The sequence below is a fragment of the Hydra vulgaris genome, chromosome 09 (assembly GCF_038396675.1).
Source record: "Hydra vulgaris chromosome 09, alternate assembly HydraT2T_AEP".
Taxonomy (NCBI): Eukaryota; Metazoa; Cnidaria; class Hydrozoa; order Anthoathecata; family Hydridae; genus Hydra; species Hydra vulgaris.
Genome location: NC_088928.1, coordinates 9,076,582 through 9,102,016, shown reverse-complemented (window position 1 = coordinate 9,102,016; position 25,435 = coordinate 9,076,582). Strand labels below are relative to the sequence as shown.

The window sequence follows — 25,435 nt, the reverse complement described above, 5'->3', positions numbered from 1 at the left end:
CCGTAGGAACAAAAATTATATTAGGGGTGGGGTGGGGTAATACTACTGGGTAGGTCAAATAGAATTAGGTCAAAAATTTTTGTCAAAAGAACTTACGCCGAAAATACGGATAATGAATCTTTTCTATCCTTTTTTTTCTTAGTTTTCTCAATCTTTTGTTTCTTAAAATCGTTTGCTTCTTTTAAAAACAAACTTTAAAATTATTTATTTTAAAAAAAATTAATGGGGGAGGGAGGGGGGAAGGGAAGAGAATCCCCTGCCTCCCCCTTCCCCCGGTTGCTACGGGCCGGATATAAACAGTACTGTGAATAAGTTTTAGATCACTTGTATGATCAGACGAATTTACAATTTTTTTCCTATGTAATTTTTTTGTACTAAAGTTTAATAATATATAAGAAAAGTTGAAAGAATATTTTGAATAATTAATAGTTGAAAGTTTATTTTGAATAATTAATAGTTGAAAGTTTATTTTGAATAAATAAACAAAATTGACGAGGAAACAGAAGGGATTTGTTTGTTTATCTATTAAAACGATGTGTCATAACAACTACATCCAAAACAGGCTATTCAAAGAATGCAGTTACAGAAATCATTAAAATTTTAGAGAAACTGGCTCCCTTGAAGATAGAAAGAAAAGTGGTAGACCTCCTAAGCTAACAAAAGATGACAATAAATATTTAAAAACCCTATCTTTAGGAAATACAAAAAAAGCATCAACCGAGCTGGCAAAAGACATTAACATAGCAACTGGGAAAAATGTCAGCTCTTCTTTTATTCGACGGCACCTGCCTAAATTGGGATGAAGAGGGTATGTTGCAATTCGAAAACCATTATTACGGTGGGGCAATAAAGAAAAACGACTTAAATATGCAAAACAACACAAAGATTGGGGACATTTAAATAAGCAGTTTGTTAAACTACCTTGGATCCCTATTATTGGCCTTAAATTCCAAAGAGAGTTTAAAAAACAAAATATCAGAGTTATATTTACTTCACCTCCCAATTTAAATAACATACTATGCAACAACAAAATAAAACTACCATCGAACTCGAATCCGGGTGTTTACGAGCTTAAATGCTCATGCGGAAGTATATGTATTGGTGAGACCAAAAAAAAAAGTCATTTATGAAGTGCGGAACACTAAAGAGCCTGTAAAAATTAAAAATGGTCGAGTTCGAGGTTAAGAAAAGTTAGAGAACCCCTGGGAATAAATAAAGCAAGAATTTGACACAAAATAGGTATTGGGCAAACTGTTCTAAATAGAGATGACGGGGATAATGTTAAAACAGAAACTTGGGGACCAATTTTGACAAAAATTTAACTGACGTCACTATTATATCATTTGATTGGTTTTTATACTTTATGCTTTTTAATGTCTTCTTTTTTAAACAGTTGGTTTTATGTTGTTTTGTAACGTTAATAATAAGAAAATTATATAATAATAAAACAATATTAATTTTAAAACAACAATTGAATATTATGCATAGACAGGAAATTACAAACAGTTATGTACAGACATAACGTAACAATGATTTAATAAATATAATAAATCTTAATATCAATAATCATAACAAAAATAATAAAAGTAATATAAATATTTCATTTAAAAATAACAATAAATAAACAAACAATGAATTTTTAATAACACACCCAAATAAAAACGCGTCACACACACAGAAAAATATTTTGTCAGGAAAAAAATATTTTTTCATAGAAGAGTTTTTCATTTTTGTACTGTTTTTAACTAGACTAATATTCATCGATAAATTTTAAATTTCATAGTAAAATATTTTAGCTTTCAAAAATTATGACCATATAAAGTTTAAACCCCCCTCAATTTGAGGGGATAATAAATTTTATATGGTCATTATTTTTGAACGCTGTAAGAAAATACTATGAAACTTAAAATTTATCGATGAATATAAGTCTAGTTAAGAACAGTACAAAAAATATTTCATCAACTTGTTGCTCTCACGTTTGGGGAGGGGGGCACAAAATTTGGGGCTTTTTTGTTCCCAGCCTCCAATCATCGCAATTTTTTGCAAAGCATCCTTATTTGACATAAGTTTAAACATTTAATGTTTGGCGTTTGCTCCATGTCTGGAAGTTAGCTATCTCAAAAACCAAAAAAGGCTGTTTCCGGCTCTGAAATATATATATATATATATATTATATATATATATATATATATATATATATATATATATATATATATATATATGTATGTATATATATATGTATATATATTTATATATATATATATAAATAAATAAATAAATAAATATATATATATATATATATATATATATATATATATATATATATATATATATATATATATATATATATATATATATATATATATATATATATATATATATATATATATATATATATATATATATATATATATATATATATATATATATATATATATATATATATATATATATATATATATATATATTAGAACAATTTTTCCATACTATTAAAAAAATTAATTAAAATGTCAAAAATGTTTATTATTAAGTAAGAAAAAAAAAAAGGAATTGAAAATATCGACGACAGATGTATTTTCAAATGTTGGCATAAAAATGGCGGCTATAAATCTCCGTGCAAAGCAAATTGGTAATACTTGATTAAGTTGCACAAATAATCAGTTTTCTTTTAAAAGATATATAAAGTATAAGTAAAACTAAAAAACACGGTAAAAAAAAAAAAGATACATATGTCATTTATGATAATGTTATTTTATGATAATTATTGTATGATAATGATACAGAAGAAAAATTTGAAGAGCAATTTGTTAAAAACATCTTTGTTTACACTTATAACTATTTCTATGTATAAGTGCATGTCTTTGTATATAATTTTTATAAAGAAAAAGGTTTTTTATAATAAGTTTTTTCAAATTAAACAAATTTAATTTTATTAAGTAATTCTTGTTATTGTTGATACTAATATATAAGCAAAGTTATAAACAAAATCAATAGGTAAGCATTATTTTCAATTATATTGATATTTTTACATTTTAAATATAAATGAATAAGGCTTTTTTTTTACATAGTTTAAAAACTCTTAAAACTCTATATGAATACTTAAGAATAGCAATAATTCTTTACTAAGTTTTTATTTTTGACTAATTGTGAAGGAAGCACAGCTCATCAAGCTGAGTCTCTTTTGTACTATTTATATGCTGAGTTGGCAGAACTGGATTTCAACCTATAATTTTACTCCTATGGGCTTTTAATAATCACAGTGATTACAGTTTTGATTAGTGATATAAAACAAGCAAAAAAAAAAAAAGTTAATACTAAGTTATGTTTGGTACAAGGTCTTTTTTTTAGCTCACATATATAGCAATTTATGTTTGGTACAAGGTCTATAATCTTAGCTCACATATATAGCAATTTTATGCAGTTAAATTATTAAAAAAATGTAATAAAGAATTTGAATCTAGAAATAAAATATATAGAAATCACGGATATTTAATTAATTTTTTTTAAGAATCTGTGAAGCGTATGTTGAATTTTCATGAAATTGTGACTAAAACTTCACTTGCATTGGCAGAGCCAACATGGAAGGTATTTAATTTAATGTTTTTTTAAAATCAATTGTATCCTTATGGTATTGGCCACTTAACGCTTAAAGTTTTACTTTTTTTTTTAATACTTTGTGGGATCTTTATAAAAATGTTTTTTTTATTTATCTAGAGTATAAAAAAACTTACTTTCTGATAAAGTTTGCTTTTATATTTAATAATTGTGAAGGCAAGTATATAAATATGGCTAAATATTGTTCGGCTTGCTTTTTTTCTCAACCTTTAATAGGTATGACTTGCCCACAAAAAAGCTACAGCACACCTTTCAAAGGCTTTCACACTCATCTGAAAATGTTTTGTTGATAATTTGATTTTAATCCTACATTGCAAATTTTATCAAACTCTGGATCATTAATTATCAGTTTAACCTTTAGCCATGACATACAACTGCCAACCTAAATCTTTAAAAGTGTTGACATATGTAACAAATATATGTAAAAAATAAATAATATTTTTCCAATATGAGTTCATAACTTATTAGTTGTAGTTATTTTTTTTCAAGTTAGATGTTATAGTTTGAAAAAAAAAATTTTTCCTCAACTTTATTCATAGAAAGCATAGTAAGGGCATTCCAAAGTTACTTAAACCTAACTTAAGTTAGTTAGTTAAACTTTTTAAGTGCCTGTTGCTCTCACACTTTTTTAGTCTAAGTTTAAGCGCGATTATTTTATTGTTAAGTTATAAAATCTTGTTTTAATTTATTTTGTTAGATAAAGCTGTTCATTTATGTTTCTTTTAATATTATTTAAGATCAGGAAATTAAAATAGAGAATAAGTTAAAATACTAGGAAACGTATAAATGAAGACTTAAAAAGTTGTAAGTTGTATAAAAAGAGAAAACATGAAGATGGGTAAGAGTTTTAAAGTTTTTTTGATGTTCAAGGAAAAATAGGAATAATAAAAGTTTTTATAGCATGAGGGGACAGATACAGTAAAAGGATGCAACTTGTTGAATAAATAGTCAAGCAAGAATGAGTTTATCTTTATAGCGATGATAGCAACCTTACAACAATGGGAGAGTGGCTCAAGCTTGGCAGACAAAGCAAGTTTAATAACATTTACAATGTGCTTTTAGACTTTGTCTAAAAGTAAGAGGGTTGTTATTCATCAATATAGGAATGGCAAAAATATTGCAATATTTTTTTGCAGTAAATAAATGAGTTTTTTAAGTCTAACAAAAATTGTGAATTTTAAGTCCAGAATTAAAATCCATAAGCCACTGCAAGCCTTAGGCTGTTACAGAAGGGAAATCAAATTTAAAATCGGCTGCTTGTTCTAAGCAATTAAAAAAATAAGATTTTTTGTCAAGACAAGAGTATAAAGTTAAGTCGTCAGCAAACAGAGCCACTTTAGATTTCATGGAGATCGTTATTGTAGGTAAGAAATAATACAGGGTCAAAGATAGAACCTTGTGGTACTCTTAAAGTTACTTGAAAAACAGAAGAGTGTTGGCCTTCAAGAATAACTTTCGTACTGCAGTTAAAAAGAGATAGTTTGAAATCTCAAAACCTTTATATAAAGAAACTAACAGAGTGAAAACTAATGGCAAGATAATTTGAGAGATCAAAGTGATTTCTAGAGTTTTGAAAAAATGGAACCACTTATTTAGCACTTTTTAAAAGTTTAGCAAAAATTAAAGATTAATGCAGGTTAAAACTTTCAATAAATAAAATTATAAGAAACAAATAGAAACAACATATTAGATTTAAATGATACAATCACATTAATGAATTAGGTTATATATATTATAGGTTATAAATATATATAATATAGCCACGATGCTGAGGTGCAGGCTTCCACTTTCAATCTTGAAGGTAAAAATTAGATAAATATAATTCTTGTTCCAGCCGGAATTTTTTTAGCAATTCTGGCAAATCCAGTTCTAGCCGTAGTTCAAAATTTCCATTCTAGTACACTCCTAGTAATAATAGTATTAATATGGTTTCATTATAAGATTTTATATCAGGATTTCAAGATCAATATAAATATTTTTTATTGAATAACAAATATTTAGTTAAGTGATGATAGCAGAGTTGACTGTTTTTAAAAAACTAAAAATTTCAATGCCAGAAGCATTTCCAGATAATGTAATTTGCTATCTCTTAATTTAGGTCCTAGCATATTAAACACATTGTATAGTCAATTTATAAATTTGGTGTATGCTTAGATGAAGTTTAATTGCTAAATTATTTAATTGCCTTAAGTAATGCTCTTGTAAAGAAGTGGTTTTATAGCCAATTAATCATTAACCTTTTTGTAACAGGATGAAAAACTTGTGGAATCTTTACCTGAAATTCTTCGGAATTTGCAGGCTGCATTCATTAATATTTTATAGAATGGCCTAAGATTTCGTTTTAAGATACAAAATATTCTGAAATATTAACCTTCCATATTATAGTACATAAAAAGTCATAATACACAAGTGACATAAAACTGCATAGGCTATTTAATATAATAAATATATAGGCTATTTGATATAATAAAATAATAAAACTACATAGGCTATTTAGCTTATTAAATGTAATTATCATTCTTTCACTTCTAAACCAAAAAATTTTCACAATTTTAAACAAAGATTACTAATGTTTATTTTCAGAAACATATTAATTTATCTGAGTTACATCTTAAAAACACTAACTGACCAAAAGTGTCAGAATGGAAACTTTAACCATTAGCGTTCATAACCCACCACCCTGACTGAATATTCTTTCTACAGGAGCACTGCTTGCATGTATCACAAAAGCATATATGGCAACACTTTTGGAGAATTGGTAATTTATGCCCATGTGTTTTCAAAATTGGAGGCAGATTGGAGTGTTTTAGCATTAAATGCAGACACTTCATTGATCAGTTCCTCATGTCTATGAAACTGAGTATAAATAATGCATCTACTTCGAAAATCTACTTCGAAAAACTATAATTATGATAAATCACGTAGTCTTATTTAGTAAATCTTGAGTCAAGACGCAAGTCTGAAGGCAAAACCCCAGTAGAGTCTCGAGTTAAGTTATACATGTGGCTTAAATCCAAATTAAGTTTAGGTTGATTGACTTAAGTCCCCAGCTCTGATTTGTGCTAACTTTGTTCCCAACTAATATCTTGAATCTTTAATTTCGATTTTTAATTCAAGATGATGAACTTACATTATCAAACCAGAATATCATTTTTTTCATTTTTACTGTACAAGGCAAAGCTTTTATAAAAGATTTATGAATGATATGAATTAATGATTAACTCTAAACTTGGAATGCTAACAGAGTTAAATGAAATAACACAAGTGTTAGATGAAGCAAAGAACTTAACATTGTGCTAAATTCTAAGTAATGGAATAACAACCTGATCCAAAATGTGAAGCATCAACAAACAAACAAATAGTTAAATAAATTGTTTTACAATCTAAACAATATACATTGTACATTGCAAACTGCTATGAAAAAATGTGTTCAAATTTGTGTTCTTTAAAATCTTGTTTTAAAAATTATTTTAAAATAAATGAAAACAAATCTTTTTTCAATTCTTATTAACTGTTTTCTTTTAACAAAAAATAAAGTATACACAGGGGTTAAAGTAGGGGGGAATGCAGGGGAATATTGTCCTCTTTAGCAAACAAATCATGAAATCTTTCCATTTCTCTCTATTTTTTTACAACCATTCCACCATTGTGCTTTTGAACTTGTTTTTGAGTTGTTTTTTTTGTTTTTTTTTAATGCAATTGTCCATAAACTAGGCAGTGCCTAATTTATTTCATTAATAAAAATAAAAGATCATTTTCACTTTTGCGTGGTGATTTTTATTAAAATTAAATAGCTATTTTAGTTTTTATTTTGATATAAGTTTCTGTGAGGTAAAAAAATTCGATCTTTTTTATTTATGGATGATGCAAAAGATCTTGTAATGAAAAAAAAAAAAAACAATTAAAAAAAACAATTTTAAAAGAATAATTTCCAGCAATAATAATTTCAAGTATTTTTATGGAATTATTTAAGCTTTTAAAGGTGTCATTCAACGCGGCTAAAGTCTTTTATGCTCTCTTTTTTTTTGTATTAAGTTATGCTTAAAAACTGTTGATGAAAATCATATCATAAAACAATCACTAAAATGCTTTTAACCATAATCATGGCCATGAAATGAAAAAATTGAAATACAAGTTTCCCAAGAATATTCTGAAAGTTTTCTGAAAGGATTGTGCAATTGATGATTTTTCTTTAACAAAACAGAAGTTTCATGACTTCAAAGATCATTTTAATGTTAAGAACATGTATCCGCTTCATGTGATCATATTTTCCAAACGTCTGAATGACTCAGATTGCCAAGATTAAAACTTTTCAATATTTCTTATCAATCATACCTGTGAGGAATGCAGAATGTGAAAAAGGCTTTTCGATAATGAATATTATCTGTGCAGATGTACAAAGCCTAGACAGGCCCTCTTCTAGGAAAAAAATTTGGGAGGCGGTACTCCTTCATTCCGGCAAACCTTAGTGGAAAGTCAGCATTTTTTTTCGTGAAAAAAAACAAAATTTGTCACAAAAAACAAAAAACAAAAAAATGTTCTCGAATTTTAATTAGGGCGGCACCCAAATATGATTGGCGCTATCGAAAATAGTCTAGAATAGCCCCTGATAGCATAATGTCATAATACATACATTATCACTAAAGGTGTTCCACTAAAAGAATTCCAGTCAAAGAACTATGTAAAAGAATGGGAATGTAGGTGTACAAAAGCTATATATATATATATATATATATATATATATATATATATATATATATATATATATATATATATATATATATATATATATATATATATATATATATCGGGGGCTATTCTAGGAAAATTATTTGGGCATCGCAACCTCCAGTGCAGACGCCTGCCGTAAAAAAATTTGATGAAAACATTGGCGTATGTAAGCAACAACAATATTTGACATAAAAAAAAAGTCCCTAATTTCTGAATTTAGGTGGCACCCAAATACAAACAACGCTGTCAAAAAGAGTAGAGAATAGTCCGTGTATATATGTATATACATATATATAAAATATATATATATATACATATATTCAACAAACTAATTTGTCTTTAGTAGACATTCATAAACTATTTGAACTATTTGACAAAGTATATATTCTAATAAACTCTGGTCCAATAGATCTTGAGGGTATTGATTCCTGACATTTTTTTGATTCCGGGAAGCAGGAAATTTAAAAATAATTTTGCGGATTGCTAGGAATGTTCTGGGAATAAATCCTTTTTTAAACAAATATATTAACAAGAGACTAACTTTTAATTAGAAAATGACATTCATTTTAAAATGTTATTTTATTTCAAATTTGTATATATGAAATTTTATATGTATGCATTAGGGTGGAGTTATTTAAAAAATTTTTTGTAACCTTTTTGAATTCGAAATTCTTGATGAGTCCTAATATTGTTAAAATTTTTTCAAAAGCAGCAAAATAATATGCTGATTTTGAAAATAGTATTTGTTTTTATTTAAAAATAAAGGAATAAAAGATAGAGTCATTTTTTTCTTTAAAAACCCACGTTTTAAACAAATCGAGGCATATTAAAGAATATTTTTGCAAATATTTTTTTACAAAACTTTTTTATTTAATAAAATTATTATTTATAGAACATGCATTTTTTCTAATTTTTTTGAGTACAAGATTGATTAGGTTTAGAAAAAAAACTTCAAAAATATTAGGACCTGTCAAGAATTTTTAGATTTATATGCTGCATCTATAGCTATTGCCAATCTGTCTTTATTTGCAACTGTTAAGCAATTATTTTCTTTAAAGGATTCACTTTCAATTCCAATATTGACATCTTCACTGAATAATCTATTAAATAAGTCTTTTTTATATTAAATTTATATTATTTTAAATTTATATTATATTAAATAAGTTATTTGCATAACGAATAATTGCAGCTTTTGAAGATGAAAGTATCTAAGGAGTAGCAGTTAAATGTAAATCGCGCGTTTGGAGGTATTTCATCAAAGTCACAAGATCTTGATTTCTTCGCTCTTTAACGCAAAGAGACAGAGCTAGCAACATCTCCTCTGAAATTGCATCATTGTTGTTATGCAGGGAATCAAACAAAAAATTTAAAATTGCATCAGCTGTTAGCGAATTTGCATCACGTTTACCTAATGCTTCTGCAGCTATTTTGATTGATGAAGAGCGGTGGAAACATTTTTTAAAACTGAGACATAAATATTGTTAAATAACTCAAGGGAGTTTAACTCATTTAATGCTTTTTTTCTCTGCGTCCATTACTTTTAAAAATCTTTCAACCATTGTCACAATGCTATCCATCTGGTCTGGCAATCTAGCAGTAAATTGAGTTCAATTCTGTGCTCTTCTTTTACATAGTCTTGTAAAATCGACTTTCTTTTAGGGAAATCTTTAAAAAAACTTAACAATTTTGCCACTCATTTGTAAAGTTGCATTTATCTCTTTCACATATTTGCGGTTCAAAATCGTTTAGATTATCATTTTCAGATTCGCTAGAGTTATCACTGGAAAATCTAGATTCATTTTCTAAAGAATTAATTTGACAAACATTAAATTTTCATTTTTTTTATAAATTCATTACAGCCAAGTGTATGCCGTGGTTATAACATAATTGGCGTATAAAACCAGATCTATCAAATTTGATCATTACTGCAGCAGCATTAGTGGTTGATGCAACAATCTAAAGAGATAATTGCAAACTCTGATAGTTTCTCTTTAACTAGGTCAATTGTTACTTCAGGTGTACAGCTTCCATGAATTTTAACCAGTCCTATATTAATAAATAACTTATTGAAATGAAAATTGATTTTCAAATATCTTCGATTGCGTAGACTTGTCCATTCATCAAAGGTTAGACTAAATTTTCAACCTTTTTCTTTATATGTTTTAATTTTAACAATAAATTCATGGAAAGAACCCTCTAAATAGGTCTATCCATAATGATCGTAATGTCAGAAGCATATCTACAACATATTTGAATTTAGTTCTATTTAACAGGCTTTTAACGTCAATATTGCTCCAAAAACTTATTAATGTTATATTGGTGACAGGCATGCTCAATTTACTAATATTGATGGCACAATTTTTTTTTTAACACTTTTAAATTCATAAAATAAATATATCCAATATACATGCAAAATTTTCAGATATTTGTATTTCAACCAATCACTACCTTCACAAATACGAGTTTTCCATTCACTGTAAGTATGCAATTACAAACAAATTATTGCTAAAAATTATGAATATTCTAGTTGTTTTACCATGGGTCCCAAAATTCAGCCTTGTTCTTAGAAGAGACTTTTTTTAAAGTTGGTGTTAAAACAGTCTTCCATTTTAATAATACCTTGATCAACATACTTTTCCATAATATGTCTAAACTGCCTCCAAATAGTCGTCTAGGAGTGTACCAGCTTGATTGCACATGTGGTGCATGTTATATTGGTAAAACAAGAAAAAAGATTTCCACTTGATTTCAAGAACATAAAAATAATGTACAAAAGCCAACTGGGGTACATCTAGAATAGTAGAACATTACCAACATTGTAATGGTAAAATAAACTAAAAAACCCTAAAATTTAAACTAAAGAACCCTAAAATGCTTTCTGTTATTTCAAACAACTACACAAGAAAAATTTGTGAGGCCATCGAAATACAAAGTGTGCAATGTTTAAAATCTAAGGAAAATGTTTTAAATTGTGACAGTGACAATTTGGTGATGACTCACCATTGAAAACCACTTTTTGTAAAATTAACCAATGTTGAATATCTGGTGTTGCAATGACATTATTTTGTTACATTCATTATAATTTTTTTAAAACATTTTTTTTTTAAACGGTTTTATTTGTTTGGTAATAGCTCTCGCTATATGAGTTGAAATATCATGTAAAAAAGGAAATAAATGGTATGATACCATATATGATGTTTTAATGCTTATAGCATTATTATACATACTATTAAAGATGTTACTTAAATTATATATATATATATATATATATATATATATATATATATATATATATATATATATATATATATATATTTCCGAGTATATATATATAAATATATGTATATATATATATGTATATATATATCTATATCTATATATATATATGTATATATATATATATATATATATATATATATATATATATATATATATATATATATATATATATATATATATATATATGTGTTAGTGATGTACCGATTGCACTTTTTTGGCCAATATCGATATTAATGTCGATGAATGGGAAAAAGCTGATACTGATACCGATGAATTAAGTAATTAATAAAGTTTTGAAAAAATAAAGACATGCAAGTTTAAATAATGTAATCTTTTTCATGGAATCAATACTGGTAAACAAATACTTGGACCCAAATCAGAGTCAAACCATTATTTTAAAAGATCTTAGAAAAACTCAGTTAAAAAAATATACATTTTTCAGTTTTTTTTACTATAAAAAGAAAACTTTCAAAAAAATCAAAACAATTTTAGAGGAATGCTTTTGGTTTCAATTTTAAACATAAAATGGTACTATCATAAGCAGTGTGCTTAGAATTCTTTATTAATTTATTAGTAATTTAGATATCTAAGCTACAATCATATTTTGTTTAGATATCTAAATTATTTTTATATAGTTAAGTTGTTTTTAGAATAATTTTATTTTGTGATGTTTGATCCCCACCACCTCTCTATTAGTACCAGGCTCAACTTGTTTCTCCGTGCAGTGGCTTCGTTCTTCAAGGTTTGTGCTTTGGAGTTATAAAGTTGAGAAAGGGTTGTAACCATAACTTAAGTAGCCTTCTCTACTGGAGTGGCCTTTATGGCATCGAGGAGGTTAATTGAAATAAAATATATATATAGAAATATAGTAAGCTATACTTGAACACATAGATAACAATGTTTAAATAGGTTACTTTTAAGTATAACAAATAGAACAACACAAAATAAATTGTTTACTTTTAAGTAAAATGAATTTAACAACACAAAATAAAATTATCCTAAAAACACCATTTTGGTAATACTTTTATATACCATAAGTACATTCAGCTGTTAAATTAAAGCTGGTAAACATCACCTTAAGAATAAACAATAATGTAATGTCTGTAAACAAAGTCAAAATAAACAATTTATCATAAAAATTCTAAGTAATGCATAAAGTTTAGTTTATTTATTATTTTACTATTATCATAATGCAGGATAAAAATATTAAAATGTCTTCAGTTGGAAATTCGGTTAATTAATAAAAAAAAGGCTGATGCCATTACCGATTCTGATTGTACAAAAAGTGGTCGATTAAGCCCATGTCAATGCCAATTAATCGGTACATCACTAATACATGGCTCAATTTAACGGTCGGACATTGCCGCTTCCCCCTCCCTTCGACTGTTTTTTGCCTTTAATTGACAAATTTTTTTTTATTGCTTTATCTTGCATTTATACTCAGATATTTTAAAGCTTAAATATGTTTTATAAATCTGGCTGCCACTAGGCGCCACTTTGGTTTTCTTTTACGTTTGAACTCTTTTACCTAACAAAAAACCTGTTATTGCGCTCAAAAAATTTTATTTGCACAAATTTTTTAAAGATGCGGAAAGCATATAATACGGTCTTACTCATACTAAACGTATTACGGAACAATAATATATATATATATATATATATATATATATATATATATATATATATATATATATATATAAATTATATCAGTGTATTCTTCAAATAGAGTGCTCAATGTTCTTAAAGAACAGAGCAATAATAAATTAGTAAAATCACTTATCTAACTTTTATCTTTGACAGCTTGAAACAAGCTGTCAAAGATAAAAGTTAGATGAGTGTTTTTACTAATTTATAAATATATATATGTATATATATCCAAATTTAAGTTTTGTTCTTATTAATTTAGAGCTTGTCAAACTAAATGGATTTAATAATCTATTTTGGTTGGTTTGGTTGTGGCGACTCATTTTAAATATTGAAATGCTGTTTTTATTAAGGCCTAATGAGTGTCACAAGAAACAAAATTCACTAATTTATTTGACTTAACAGTCTGTCAATACATGAAAAAGAAGACAGTATACTTGTATACGACTTTATTAAAAAGCAAGATTTGGAGTTTCAAAGCTTGTTTGAGAGTCAATTTCGTTTAATTATTTTGATTATGGTAAGAAATTGATTCAAAGTAAACTAACTGGTGCAAAATTTATTAAAAAGAATTCAGCTTGGCTTGAAAATGATTTTAATACCACATTAATGAAGGATAGTAAAAATAAGCAACTCGGCAGACCTACATTATCATTTTAAGAATCATCATCAAAAACAAGGAAAAAAAAAGTTGTAACTTTGTCAGCTTCAAATTCTTGTGAGTTATTGTTTGCTAAGCTTGTACTACTTGTAGCATACATTGTCAAAGATTTTGGTGATTGTGAATGCGTGGCAACAATATAACCATACAAATTTTAAAAATTATGTAGACGCTCGTTAAATCTGCTAATTAGAAAAACTAATTAATTATGCTAGAATATAATTTTTTTCTACAGGAAAACAAGTTTATCTAGCAACGTGTAATAACACTAGTTAATCATATTAAACTTAAATAAGTTTTGCTTTTCATGAGTGAGGATCTCATAATAAAACACGTTGTAAATAGTGTACATACCACAAATAAAACATATGCAACTAATTAAAGTTAGTTGCTGCTAAGCAAAATTAGTTATTCATAGCAACTAAAGGAAAAATATATTCACTTTTTTAAAAAGCGCGACCTCATATTGATACTTATGTAAAATTTGGTAAACTTGTAAAAATATCTGCAAATACCAAAACTAGATTTTTGCTATCCGAAATTTAGTATCCATAGCAAGAAATTAAAAAAATATTATCTTCATAAGAAGCGCAGACATCATATTATTCTCATCTTAATTTTAGTCAATATAGCCCTAATATTAAATTAGCTTTTAATTTTGTCCAGTAAAAGTGAATTCTGGTCCACTGTGTAACCATTGTTCATTTTTACTAACAAAAAATCAATAATGGTTTGTTGCCCTCCTCTAGCAGGTCTCAAGAATGGTCTGAGGGGCGGGGATGTCTGATTGTTAAATAAAGCCCTGCTAATATATATATATATATATATATATATATATATATATATATATATATCGTCAACTTTTAGCAAATGAATATTGTTGTAGACACATGAAAGTTTATTTAAATTATACCTTGAGTACTAAAATTAGTTTATTTAAGTCATTTTTATGCTTCCGAAAGTTATGGTTTTTCTCCTTGTCGCATGATAAAAAATTGTAAAATTTTATTTTAATTATAAATTTATTTGCATAATTGGAATTAATTTATTGTGAAAATGGAGCTAACATGTTCAAATTGTTGTTGGTCAGATTTTATACTTTATAAAGTATATGTATTTCAAGAAAATAATGAATGAACTTTTGCGATTTTCATGTAATGTAAGTTAACAAAAACGTGATTAAGTTTTGTTTTTTCTAAAATTAAGTAAAAAAACTCAAGTTTTTTAATAATATATGTGAAAGAATATTAAATGTTACGTTTTTAAAATAAATTATGTCATTAAGTAATTCTTGTTGGTTTGACAAGGTTTTAACTTTTTATATTAAGAGAATTTAGAAAAAAAATCTTTTATTTCTTTTTTAATGTTAATTAAAATTATTTATATTGTTTCTTTTATTTGTTTATGTATTCTTATTTTGGTTGACATAAATATACATAGATAAATAAAAATAAGAATTATATAAATATTTTTATTTAGACAAAAAGAAAAGAATAATATGCTATTCTCCTAATATAAAAAAGAAATCAGTTAAAACCTTTTTTCTTTTTCTTTTATTAAAACAAATTGTATGTAAATCCAATTAGAAGGGGTCGTCCTCAAAGCACGTCATCCTATATTTGTCAATTCTTCACCCCTTCCCTCCTTTCACAAACAATCACATATATCCTCTCCCTCCTAAACTGTAATAGCAGTTTTCAAGTCAAAATATTTTAGAAGATTTAAATGTAAACAGTTTGCAACATTTTAAAAATTCAACCTAATGAAAATAAGGCATCGTAAGAAGAGTAAGTAAAAGCTTCGACAAAGCGAAGATTTACTCATTTGACTCAAATAAGTGTTAATAAAGTTGTAATACTAAAATAATTTTTTAAAGTTGGTCTTAGTCTTGCGGAAAAACTGTTTTCGATTTGATAACTATCATAAATGTTATAAAAAACACTCAGGAAGAGTGCCAACAGTTTTTTAAAATTTTCTTTGTTAATTGTTTTTAATGAATGAGTTGGATACTATTGCAATTCTTTTGTTACGTAACTCGAACTCTTAATTATAGATCCACGATAAAAATCGCTCGGTAACGTAAGTGATGTAATGTAAGTTAAATACATAATATCAAAAAAACAAGTTTCCTTATCCGGTCACCTCTGATAAACTTTTATATATTTTTTAAATTGGTATAGAATTCTTAACATCTTGTTAAGAATTCTATTCTAATTTAAAAGTAATAAATTGGTATAGAATTCTTAACAACTGTTTAGTTTCTAATACAAACCACTTTACTGATTCACAGAAATCTGTCCTAAAAGTTGAAGCAATTTTTTTACCTTGTTTTTTATGTAACGTAAGTTAAGTGGCATTTTCAGCAATAAGTTTGCCCTCTTTCAGCCAGACTCAAAACTTTTTAGCTTATTTTATTCTTTAGACTAACAGCTTTTATACAAACATGCTAAAAGTTTAATATACAGTTTAATATTTGATAAAGTTGTTGCACGTGTAATGTAAGTTAAAAATGGAAATGCCCATATATTCCTGATCCATTCTTCCTACAGAACCTACAAAAGTAGAAACACCTAATAACTCTTTACTTAAATAATGATTATCAGTGGCCTTATTGAAAGTGAGTTTAAAATAAATAAAAAAATAAATAAATTTACAATTGTTTCATAATTATTTGTATACATTGATATGGTTAAAACTTATACTTACTTTTTTTTTAAATGTTAATGTGAAAATGTTTAAAGATACTAAATTTATTAATGCGCTATTATATATTTAATTTGCTAAATGTTGAGTTAAATATATTCAAATAATTAAAACATAACATGGCATAATACAGTACCACATAGATAAATAACAATAGAACAAATAAATAAAATAACATACAACATAAACTAGTATTTTTACTGTTTTTTTTTAAATTAAAATATAAATAGACAACCATTGATATATTTGAAAAATGTAAAAAATAACCAATGAAAATGGTTTTCATTAAATTATTTTTTTAATGGCTTTAGGTGTTAGTTTATGATCAGTTTGGTCAAGATATTATTTCGCCTTTGCTTACTCTCAAAGAACTTAGAGAACTTGGTGTTACATTACATTTGTAAGTGATTTTTTATGCTTTTTTTTTCAAGTTTTTTTTACATATTTTAAAAGCAATGTTGTTAAACTAACTTTAGATTGAAAAAAATTAACTGAAAAAAGTAACTGAAAAACTTTTTGTCTATATAATTATGTTCCAAAAATTTTTAACGTTACACCCTGATAAAACATGGCGTTTTACAAAAAAAAAAAAAAGAAAAACTATTATTATATAAAATGCACACAGTTTCATGATGTAATATTTTAGATTTTAATTATTTCATTATTGTATATCAAAATAGCACTCATTTTTCCTGCAGGAGTCATGATAATAATCTTTAGATAATCTTGTTATAAAGCTTTATGCTGCGCACATTTTACATACAAAATATCGATTTGCGTACATGTTCAGCAATTTTATGTTTTGTCAAAACTTTAATCTTTTGGAATGTTTAAATTATCTTTTGATATGGTTTATGTGATATTTATTCATAAGATATTAAATTGTAATAGAAACATCAGCCACAATTGTAAAATAATTGGTTTTTTTTTGTTAAAGAATCAGATTGTTTAACAATAATATTTATTTTTTTAATTAAATATTTTAAATATGATTTTGAAAATTAAAATTTTAAATTTAGTTTTTAAGGAATTTAAAATAATTAGTAAAATGTAGAATACAAAATTTATTGTCATAAGCAGTTTTAAAATTTTTTGTTTCTTATCAATCCAATATCATGTAAACTTCTTATGACCTAAGTTTTATTTATGAACATAAATTATATATATCTTACTAGTAACTGATAAAATCTATTTATAAATTGTTTCTTATCTTTATTAAAAGTTGTTCATTAAATACTTAAAAAATAAATAACTAAATTGTGATAAAGCAAAGATTATTATCTTATGTAGAAGATTGTTTAAAAAAAATAAATTATAAGTAAATATAATCTTTTTCAAATACCGAATTAAGATTTCATCAGTAGTTTTTTTATAGTTGTATTGTCTAAATAATTATTATTGTGGTCTTAAATTAAGTTCAATTACAATGCTGTACTTTAAAATATGCTAATGACACAAATTATCTTTCAATTATATAAATATCAAGCTGAATTAAGTTACACTTATTTGTGTTAAGCATTTTCATTACGCAACGAAATCTCTTAACTAGGCCTGTAACCTGTACTTTGACATCTCTGAAAATAAAAGTTTAAAATTGATTAAAAAAAATTTTCCAGCTCCTACACTGGTGAATCCTCACGCATCACCTTTTTCCTTACACTATGATGTTATAGGACTGAATAAAATATGATATTATTTAGCTGAATAAAGTATGATGTTATGTTGACTTAGTTGATAGTTTAAAAGCACAAAATAGCTGTTTAAAGTTTTTGGAGTTATCAAAACCATTTGCTAAATTTTTTCCGAATGCAATATGAGATATTACTCATGAGCATCCAATGCATCATAAAACCCATGGAGATTATCCAGAAGATTTTCTCCTAGTTCTTTGAATAGTTTGTATAACCTTATACACTGGGGTTATAGTTATTTCAAAGTAAAATGTATGCTGAATTCAATATTGTAAATGTCAGATTTTATTTTTAAATAAAGTATTAACTTTGAAAATTTCTTTTATGATGCTTTGCTTTTAAAAAGAAAATTGTTTTCGAAAATTGTCTATTTGTTAGCTTCGAAATAAGACCATATTCATTCCAGATAATGTTGACAGAGCCCTTATAAATTAAATATATAAGTTTAAATAAAATTTTGAAATATAGAAGAATAATTTAGAAGTAAAGCAATTTTATATATATTTTATTTTGTGACTATATATATATATATATATATATATATATATATATATATATATATATATATATATATATATATATATATATATATATATATATATATATATATATAAAGATGGATTACATATGCACAAGATGTTATATATATTGTTATTTTTCTATTAGTTGTATTTTATTAACAATACAACAATAGCGCTGTGAGTAGTCAAGATATAACTGATTTTTAGCATTAAAATAATAAACCAATAAAATGATTGTATCATATTCACAAAATTTATATGAAACTTAATGCTTTTGTAACTTCGGAAAGTCGGCCAAAGTGTGGAAGATAATCTTATTCAAATGAGGTTTATTTTGATAGGTTCAAATCTTCTGATCAGAGAATTAAAGCTCTGGAAATGCTGCAAAGTGAAGAGTTGCCTAAACTAGGATCATGTGTTGATTTTATCTGGCAACTTGAACAAATATCCTCTTTTAGTATACAAATCATCATTAAAAACATCATAGACTTCCCTTCTGTTAATTGTATTGATAAAAATAAAGATAAAACAAATAAATGCAAATGTTGAGATCTTTAAAACTACCAAGTAAGTGCCCAGCATTCAGTAAAAGTTATAAAAAATGTGGAAAATTGAACCACTTTAAAAATGTATGCAAAGAAAACATTAAATATAAAAGAAAAGTAGAGGAAGTACAGAATGATGATGCTAGTGTATATTTGATTAACATGAATAATACAAACTCAGAGATTTATGTAAAAATAAATGATTGCAATATAAAAATGCAAGTTATAAAACAAACAATAAAATCAACATTTACAACTTCGGTAACACAACCATCTTAAGGATGATTAATAAAAGTAAACTAAGTCACAAAAATGCTATTTCATATATTTATAAGCATATATTTATATATTTATAAGCAGTCTTAGTAGTAATTTTGAATTATTAAAAGACTTTGTCAATGAAAATAACAATATTGACAAAACTATTTTGCAAGAAGTTTTGAAAATTAATGATTTTGCGGACAATGAGCTGGATAACTTTACTGGTCCTTTAATATGCCAAAGGATTTCAAGAGTTTGTGGAACTGGTGCTTTTATTAGAAATAGAATTACTTTTAAAGTAATTAATAATGGTATTTTAGAAAATATGGTAGAATCTATGGTAATTGAGTTACGATAAAAATATAAATGGAAAATTATAAACATTTATAAGCCTCCAGTTCTATATTCATAATATACAACTACTTTATATAAAAGAGAGTCTTATAACACAATCAAATCAAAAATCAACAATTACTTAACAAAAGATAGCCTTAAACTAAGTAAAAAAAATTTATTAAAAAAATTCAGATTGAATTAGACATTACAGCACCAGAAAAAAAGGTTGTGAGTAACAGGCGATTTTTACCTCAAAACCAGAGATTAGTAATTCTCTGGATGGCCGGGGAATTGCAAACTTGTTTATAGAACACTTTACAGATGCTTCATTTGAACTATAACCTAGCAATTTTAATCTCCTAAATTTTTCCAAATATCTTCCATTTCATGTTGTTACTTGGGAAAGTCAGTCACACTTAGTCTACCTAAGTGTGATTTTGTGCTTTCTTATAGCAGCATAATATTAGGTATAGGCAAAACCCTTTTCTCCTAAGAACATACATACACTTACACAGGTAAAACCCTTTTCTCCATGAACTTACATACCCTTGCACAGTTACCAAGTGTAAGGGTATGTATGTTCATGAGGAACTGTTATTACTATTAATGTTACTTTTAGTAAATGTTACGATAAATGTTAAGCGAATTCCAGATGCAAAGATATGGACCATTGTACTTGTATTCAGAGGATAAAAAAATCTTTACAAAGTGAACTAAAAAGAAGAAAATGTTTTGAAACATTTTTTGGAGTGAGAAGACATATGGTCAACAATTTTTTTAACCTTAAGTTTGTTCAGTGACAGAGTATACCATAGTTTTCCAATATTGATTTTTGGTACTCTAAAAAACACTATTGTTTTAGAAGCAAATTAAAGATCATTACTTTACAATATGAGTTTACAGATAGCTGACAGTCTCTCTGATGTGCAAATCTGCCTGATAGCTAGGGGTGAGCAAAATCAGATATTTGGTCTGGGTTTTTAAATTGGATTCGCATTTAAACAAACCAGACCAGATATTTGGTTTAGCTCACTTATAGGTATGAGTGAGCAAAGTTCGGATTTTAACTGGATATCTGGTTAAAATCCGAATCCGATTTTAAAAAACCGGACCAGATATCCTGTTTTGCTCACCCCTATCAGATTTTATGCTATCAGTGATAGCATCATATCTGTATTTGACAGATTTGATACTGTTTCATTCACAGGTTTGATCTTTTGTCAAATATAGGTTTTATTTTCTATCAAAGGGTAAAAATATATGAAATCATCCAGACCATGACACCCTTACGTCTCAGAATTTGTTTATTTTTACACCACTTGCAGTCCATATCAAAAAAATAATAACTGCGAAAATTTTAGTTAAAAATACCAATGGGTTCCAGAGATTTCGTCACTTGAAATAATGCTGACTCAGCATTTTAGTGATTTTCTGAAGTGACTACAAAGCAACTTTGACATACAGTATCTTCATAATGGCTTGGGGAATTTTCCTAAAATTTGGTACTCTAATAGATTTTAACTTGAGAAATCCAAAAATAGCACTCTTAAGACTTGATTATCTCAAGAAATGCCTCATTTATCCAATTTTGTTCAAAATTATTGACTTGTAAATTAGTGATTTTTGGAGGTAAAATAAAGACTGTGGCCCAAAATCCAGAGTAAAAAGTTTAATTGTATATCATTATTTCATCTTAGGTCTACTGAAAAAAATTAGATTCATCAATTGTCTTTCTAATATGTGATCAAAATTTGCATTTAAAAATGGTGTCTTTTTAGAACAATTTAAATTTTGTAACAAAAGCAATTAAAATATTTTTTTTTGCATAAAATGAATAAATAATGCAAAAACATACAATTTAACTTTAATTTTGAAAAAAAAAAATTTCATTATTTCAAATTGGTGACTTAAAACCTCCTTTTATATAAAAAACAAACATAAGTTTTGTTTTGTTCTTTTTAAAGGTATTTACTTGTTTGTATTTTCTTAAAGAATTACTTTTAATTTTATAGTTTTTATATTATTTTGTTAGGTAATAAATAATAAAAATAATTAATATGGAGAAATGTGACATTGGAAAAAGTCTTAACATTCATTGCCACAAAACTGGATTTTCAAGAAAACAAGGTTTTGTTCAATTTAAAGATCTTCCTTGTGAAAAACAAGAAGAAATAATATGGCGAGCAAATTTAAAGGAAAAATATAGTTCAATAAGAATTATATATTGTGATCATGAGCAATTCTGTGGAAAATATTTTGAGAGAAAAATTACAAAGTGTTGCAATCCTTTTGGAACACACAAGGAAAGTAAAAAAATTGCTATAAAAGGTAATCTTACCTTATTTACAACAGAATTGATATGGAAATTAAAAGAAAACAATTTATTATTTATAAAATGTTTGATAATTTCAGTTATTTTAACCACGTAAAACTAAATTTGTTTTTTAGGTAATATAAAGATATCCATAGACATGGCAAACTATTTGCAAAAAAATAATGTTTATGTAACCCCAGGTTGGAAATTCTGCAGTAAATGTTACAAAAAAGCAATAGAAACTGATGAAGATTTAAATTCACAGGAGGAATGGGAATCCAAAAGTGAGAAAAAAATTAAGTTAGATACCACTATAGAATTGCTTGGAATTTCACCAGTCAAACTAAAATAGTCTTTAAAAACACAGCAAATTGCCTGTAGCAAAACAAAAGTTTGAGAACACTATTGACAGAGTTGCAAAAATGGTCTCATTAGCATATAATATTAAAGAAACTTTTTTAACAACAGAAATAAAAAGCCCCATTTTAAACAACAACATTAACAATGACCATGATCTAGACATTTTAATGTATGAAATAAAAAATAAAATTTCAGAGACTGACTCTTATTGCCATAAGGTGCAAATGTTAACACTCGCACCAAAATCATGGACACGTAAAAAAATATCAAGTTACTTTGAAGTGTCTGAGTATCTTGTTCGAACAGCAAGAAAAGTTAAAAATGAGAATGGAATTCTATCATTACCCGGAAAAAAAACTGGAAACCCACTTTCACCAGAAACAGTTAATTTAGTGATTAACTTTTATCAAAGTGATGAATTTTCAAGAATGATGCCAGGAAAAAAAGATTATGTAAGTATTAAGAAAAACCAACATGTTCAAAAAAGATTATTGCTACTCAATCTTAATGAATTACATGTTGCATTTAAAAAAGACTACCCTAACGTCAAAGTCAGTTTGTCAAAATTTTGTACTCTTAAACCTAAATGGTGTATTACAACTAATGCGTCAGGTACCCACAATGTATGTGTTTGCATACATCACCAAAATACAAAATTTCTCATTGATGCCATTAGGTGGAATAAAAGTTGTAAAGATTTCATGGCATTGATTGTTTGCTCTCTTGAAAATGCAGAATGTATGTTGCATCGATGTAACCAATGCCCTGGTATTGAAGTGTTAAAAAGTTTTTTAGTGCAGGAGTTTATGGACCATGAGCATGAAGAAGATGTAGTATTTAAGCAATGGCAGAGTACTGATCGTACAACACTACTTTCACAGTCATTGCCACTAGATGAATTTAATGATTTATTATGTGACAGCATTGACAACCTTACCACTCATTCATATATTGCAAAAACACAAAGTAGATACTTAAAAAACTGTAAAAAAAATCTTAACCAAAACGAATGCTTAATTTTAGGAGATTTTGCTGAAAACTATCAATATGTTGTTCAGGATGAGGTTCAAAGTTATCACTGAGCCAAAAGTCAATGCTCACTTTATACATTTGTACTTTATTTTATAGAGAACAAACTTCTCAAACATAAATCTTTTTGTTACCTTTCAGAAGATGTTGATCATGACACAGGATTTATTTACAAGACTCAGGAAGATATAACTAGATATATCAAAGAAAATCTACCTGATGTATTAAGTGTGAAATACTTTTCCGATGGTTGTGCAGCACAATTTAAAAATTTTAAAATTTTATCAATCTTTGTCATCACAGTAAAGACTTTGATTTAAATGCTGAATGGGTATTTTTTGCTACCAGTCATGGTAAATCCCCCTGTGATGGTATTGGTGGGACTGTTAAAAGAGTAGTATGTCAAGAAAGTCTAAAACAAATAACTACTGGGCAGATTTTAGATGTTAATTTAATGTACTCCTTTTGTAAAGCCAAGATAAATGGAATTTATTTTAAGTTATTTTCAAAAGAAGAAATTGATCAAACACGAGCACAATTAGAAAAAAGATATTTAGGTGGAAGAACAGTTCCTGGCACAAGGATGTATCATCATTTTATTCCAATTGCTCCAAACACTATAAGTTATAAAAAAATAAGTACTGATGCATGCACTGAAATATTTGATATCATTCCAAAAAGCAAACATTATGTAGATATTTCATTAAATATTAAAAAAATAGATTATATTGCATGTTTTTATGATGGATTTTGGTGGGTAGGGATTGCTGAAGATGTAAGTGAGCTTGATATAAAAGTCAGATTCATGCATCCACATGGACCAGGTAAAAACTTCTTTTGGCCAATGAGAACTGATGAGTGTTGGGTGCTCAATTCTGAAGTTATATGCCTAATTTCTACACCGCGAACAAAATCAGGTCGTACATACAACATATCTGATTTAGATTTGAAGAATATAAACTGTTGGTTACAAAAAAAAATTAATTATGTTTAAAATAATTTTGTTTTTATTTTATTTACCTATTTTGCATTTAAAATGTCTTTTATTTTTTCAAGTTCTTGAATTGAAGGCTGAGAAGGAGGGGTGGGGGTTTTAATAAATCACAAATCACTCCCATCTTATTATGTCAATGACTATATTAGTCTAAAACTACATAAAGATATTGATTGTCAAAATGTTTTAAAAATGTTTTAATATCTTTGGTTTTAAAATTTATGAGTTAAAATCGTAAAAAGATCTTTGAAATAAGAGGTAAGTATTTATCGATTTGAAGTAACGCAAATAAACTGTTTCTCAAACTTAAACTGAAGAAATATGTTTTTAAAATGTATTTTAACAATCAACTATTATTTATTCATTTTTTGTAAAAAAAAAAAAAAAAAAATAAATCTAGGGAGATCAGGGGGCGGCGTGGGGGCCTCCCGTGGGAGGGGAGGGCGTCTTCCTTAGCCCATGACTATAAATATCCTAAACGAGTCAATAAATAACACTATTTGATGTTTTATTCAAATAAATGTTTTACAAAATATTTTAATTGCTTTTGTTACAAAATTTAAATTTTTCTAAAAAGACACCATTTTTAAATGCAAATTTTGATCACATATTAGAGAGACAATTGATGTATCTAATTTTTTTCAGTAGACCTAAGATGAAATAATGATATACAATTAAACTTTTTACTCTGGATTTCGGGCCACAGTCTTTATTTTACCTCCAAAAATCACTAATTTACAAGTCAATAATT

General features: G+C 26.5%; 2 protein-coding genes across 2 annotated transcripts in view; both read left to right on the top strand.

Annotated features, from left to right (window-relative positions):
* Nucleotides 1–2,486: 2,486 nt before the first annotated feature.
* LOC100202692 (sec1 family domain-containing protein 1) overlaps nt 2,487–25,435 on the top strand; it is a 78,451-nt gene continuing 55,502 nt past the window's right edge. The window contains exons 1-3 of the mRNA XM_065804659.1: nt 2,487–2,629; nt 3,509–3,585; nt 16,945–17,033. Of these exons, the coding sequence (XP_065660731.1) occupies nt 2,596–2,629; nt 3,509–3,585; nt 16,945–17,033 (200 nt within the window). The 5' untranslated portion in view covers nt 2,487–2,595. The remainder of the gene's footprint in view (nt 2,630–3,508; nt 3,586–16,944; nt 17,034–25,435) is intronic.
* Nucleotides 22,018–25,079, top strand: LOC136084540 (uncharacterized). The gene is made up of 2 exons (XM_065804660.1): nt 22,018–22,315; nt 22,436–25,079. Exon 2 carries the CDS (start codon nt 22,724–22,726, stop codon nt 23,741–23,743), a length of 1,020 nt encoding a protein of 339 aa, XP_065660732.1. The 5' UTR covers nt 22,018–22,315; nt 22,436–22,723; the 3' UTR covers nt 23,744–25,079.

Coding starts and splice junctions, on each gene's coding strand:
- LOC136084540 (XM_065804660.1), top strand. CDS start 22,724: ATGGTCTCATTAGCATATAATATTAAAGAAACTTTTTTAACAACAGAA.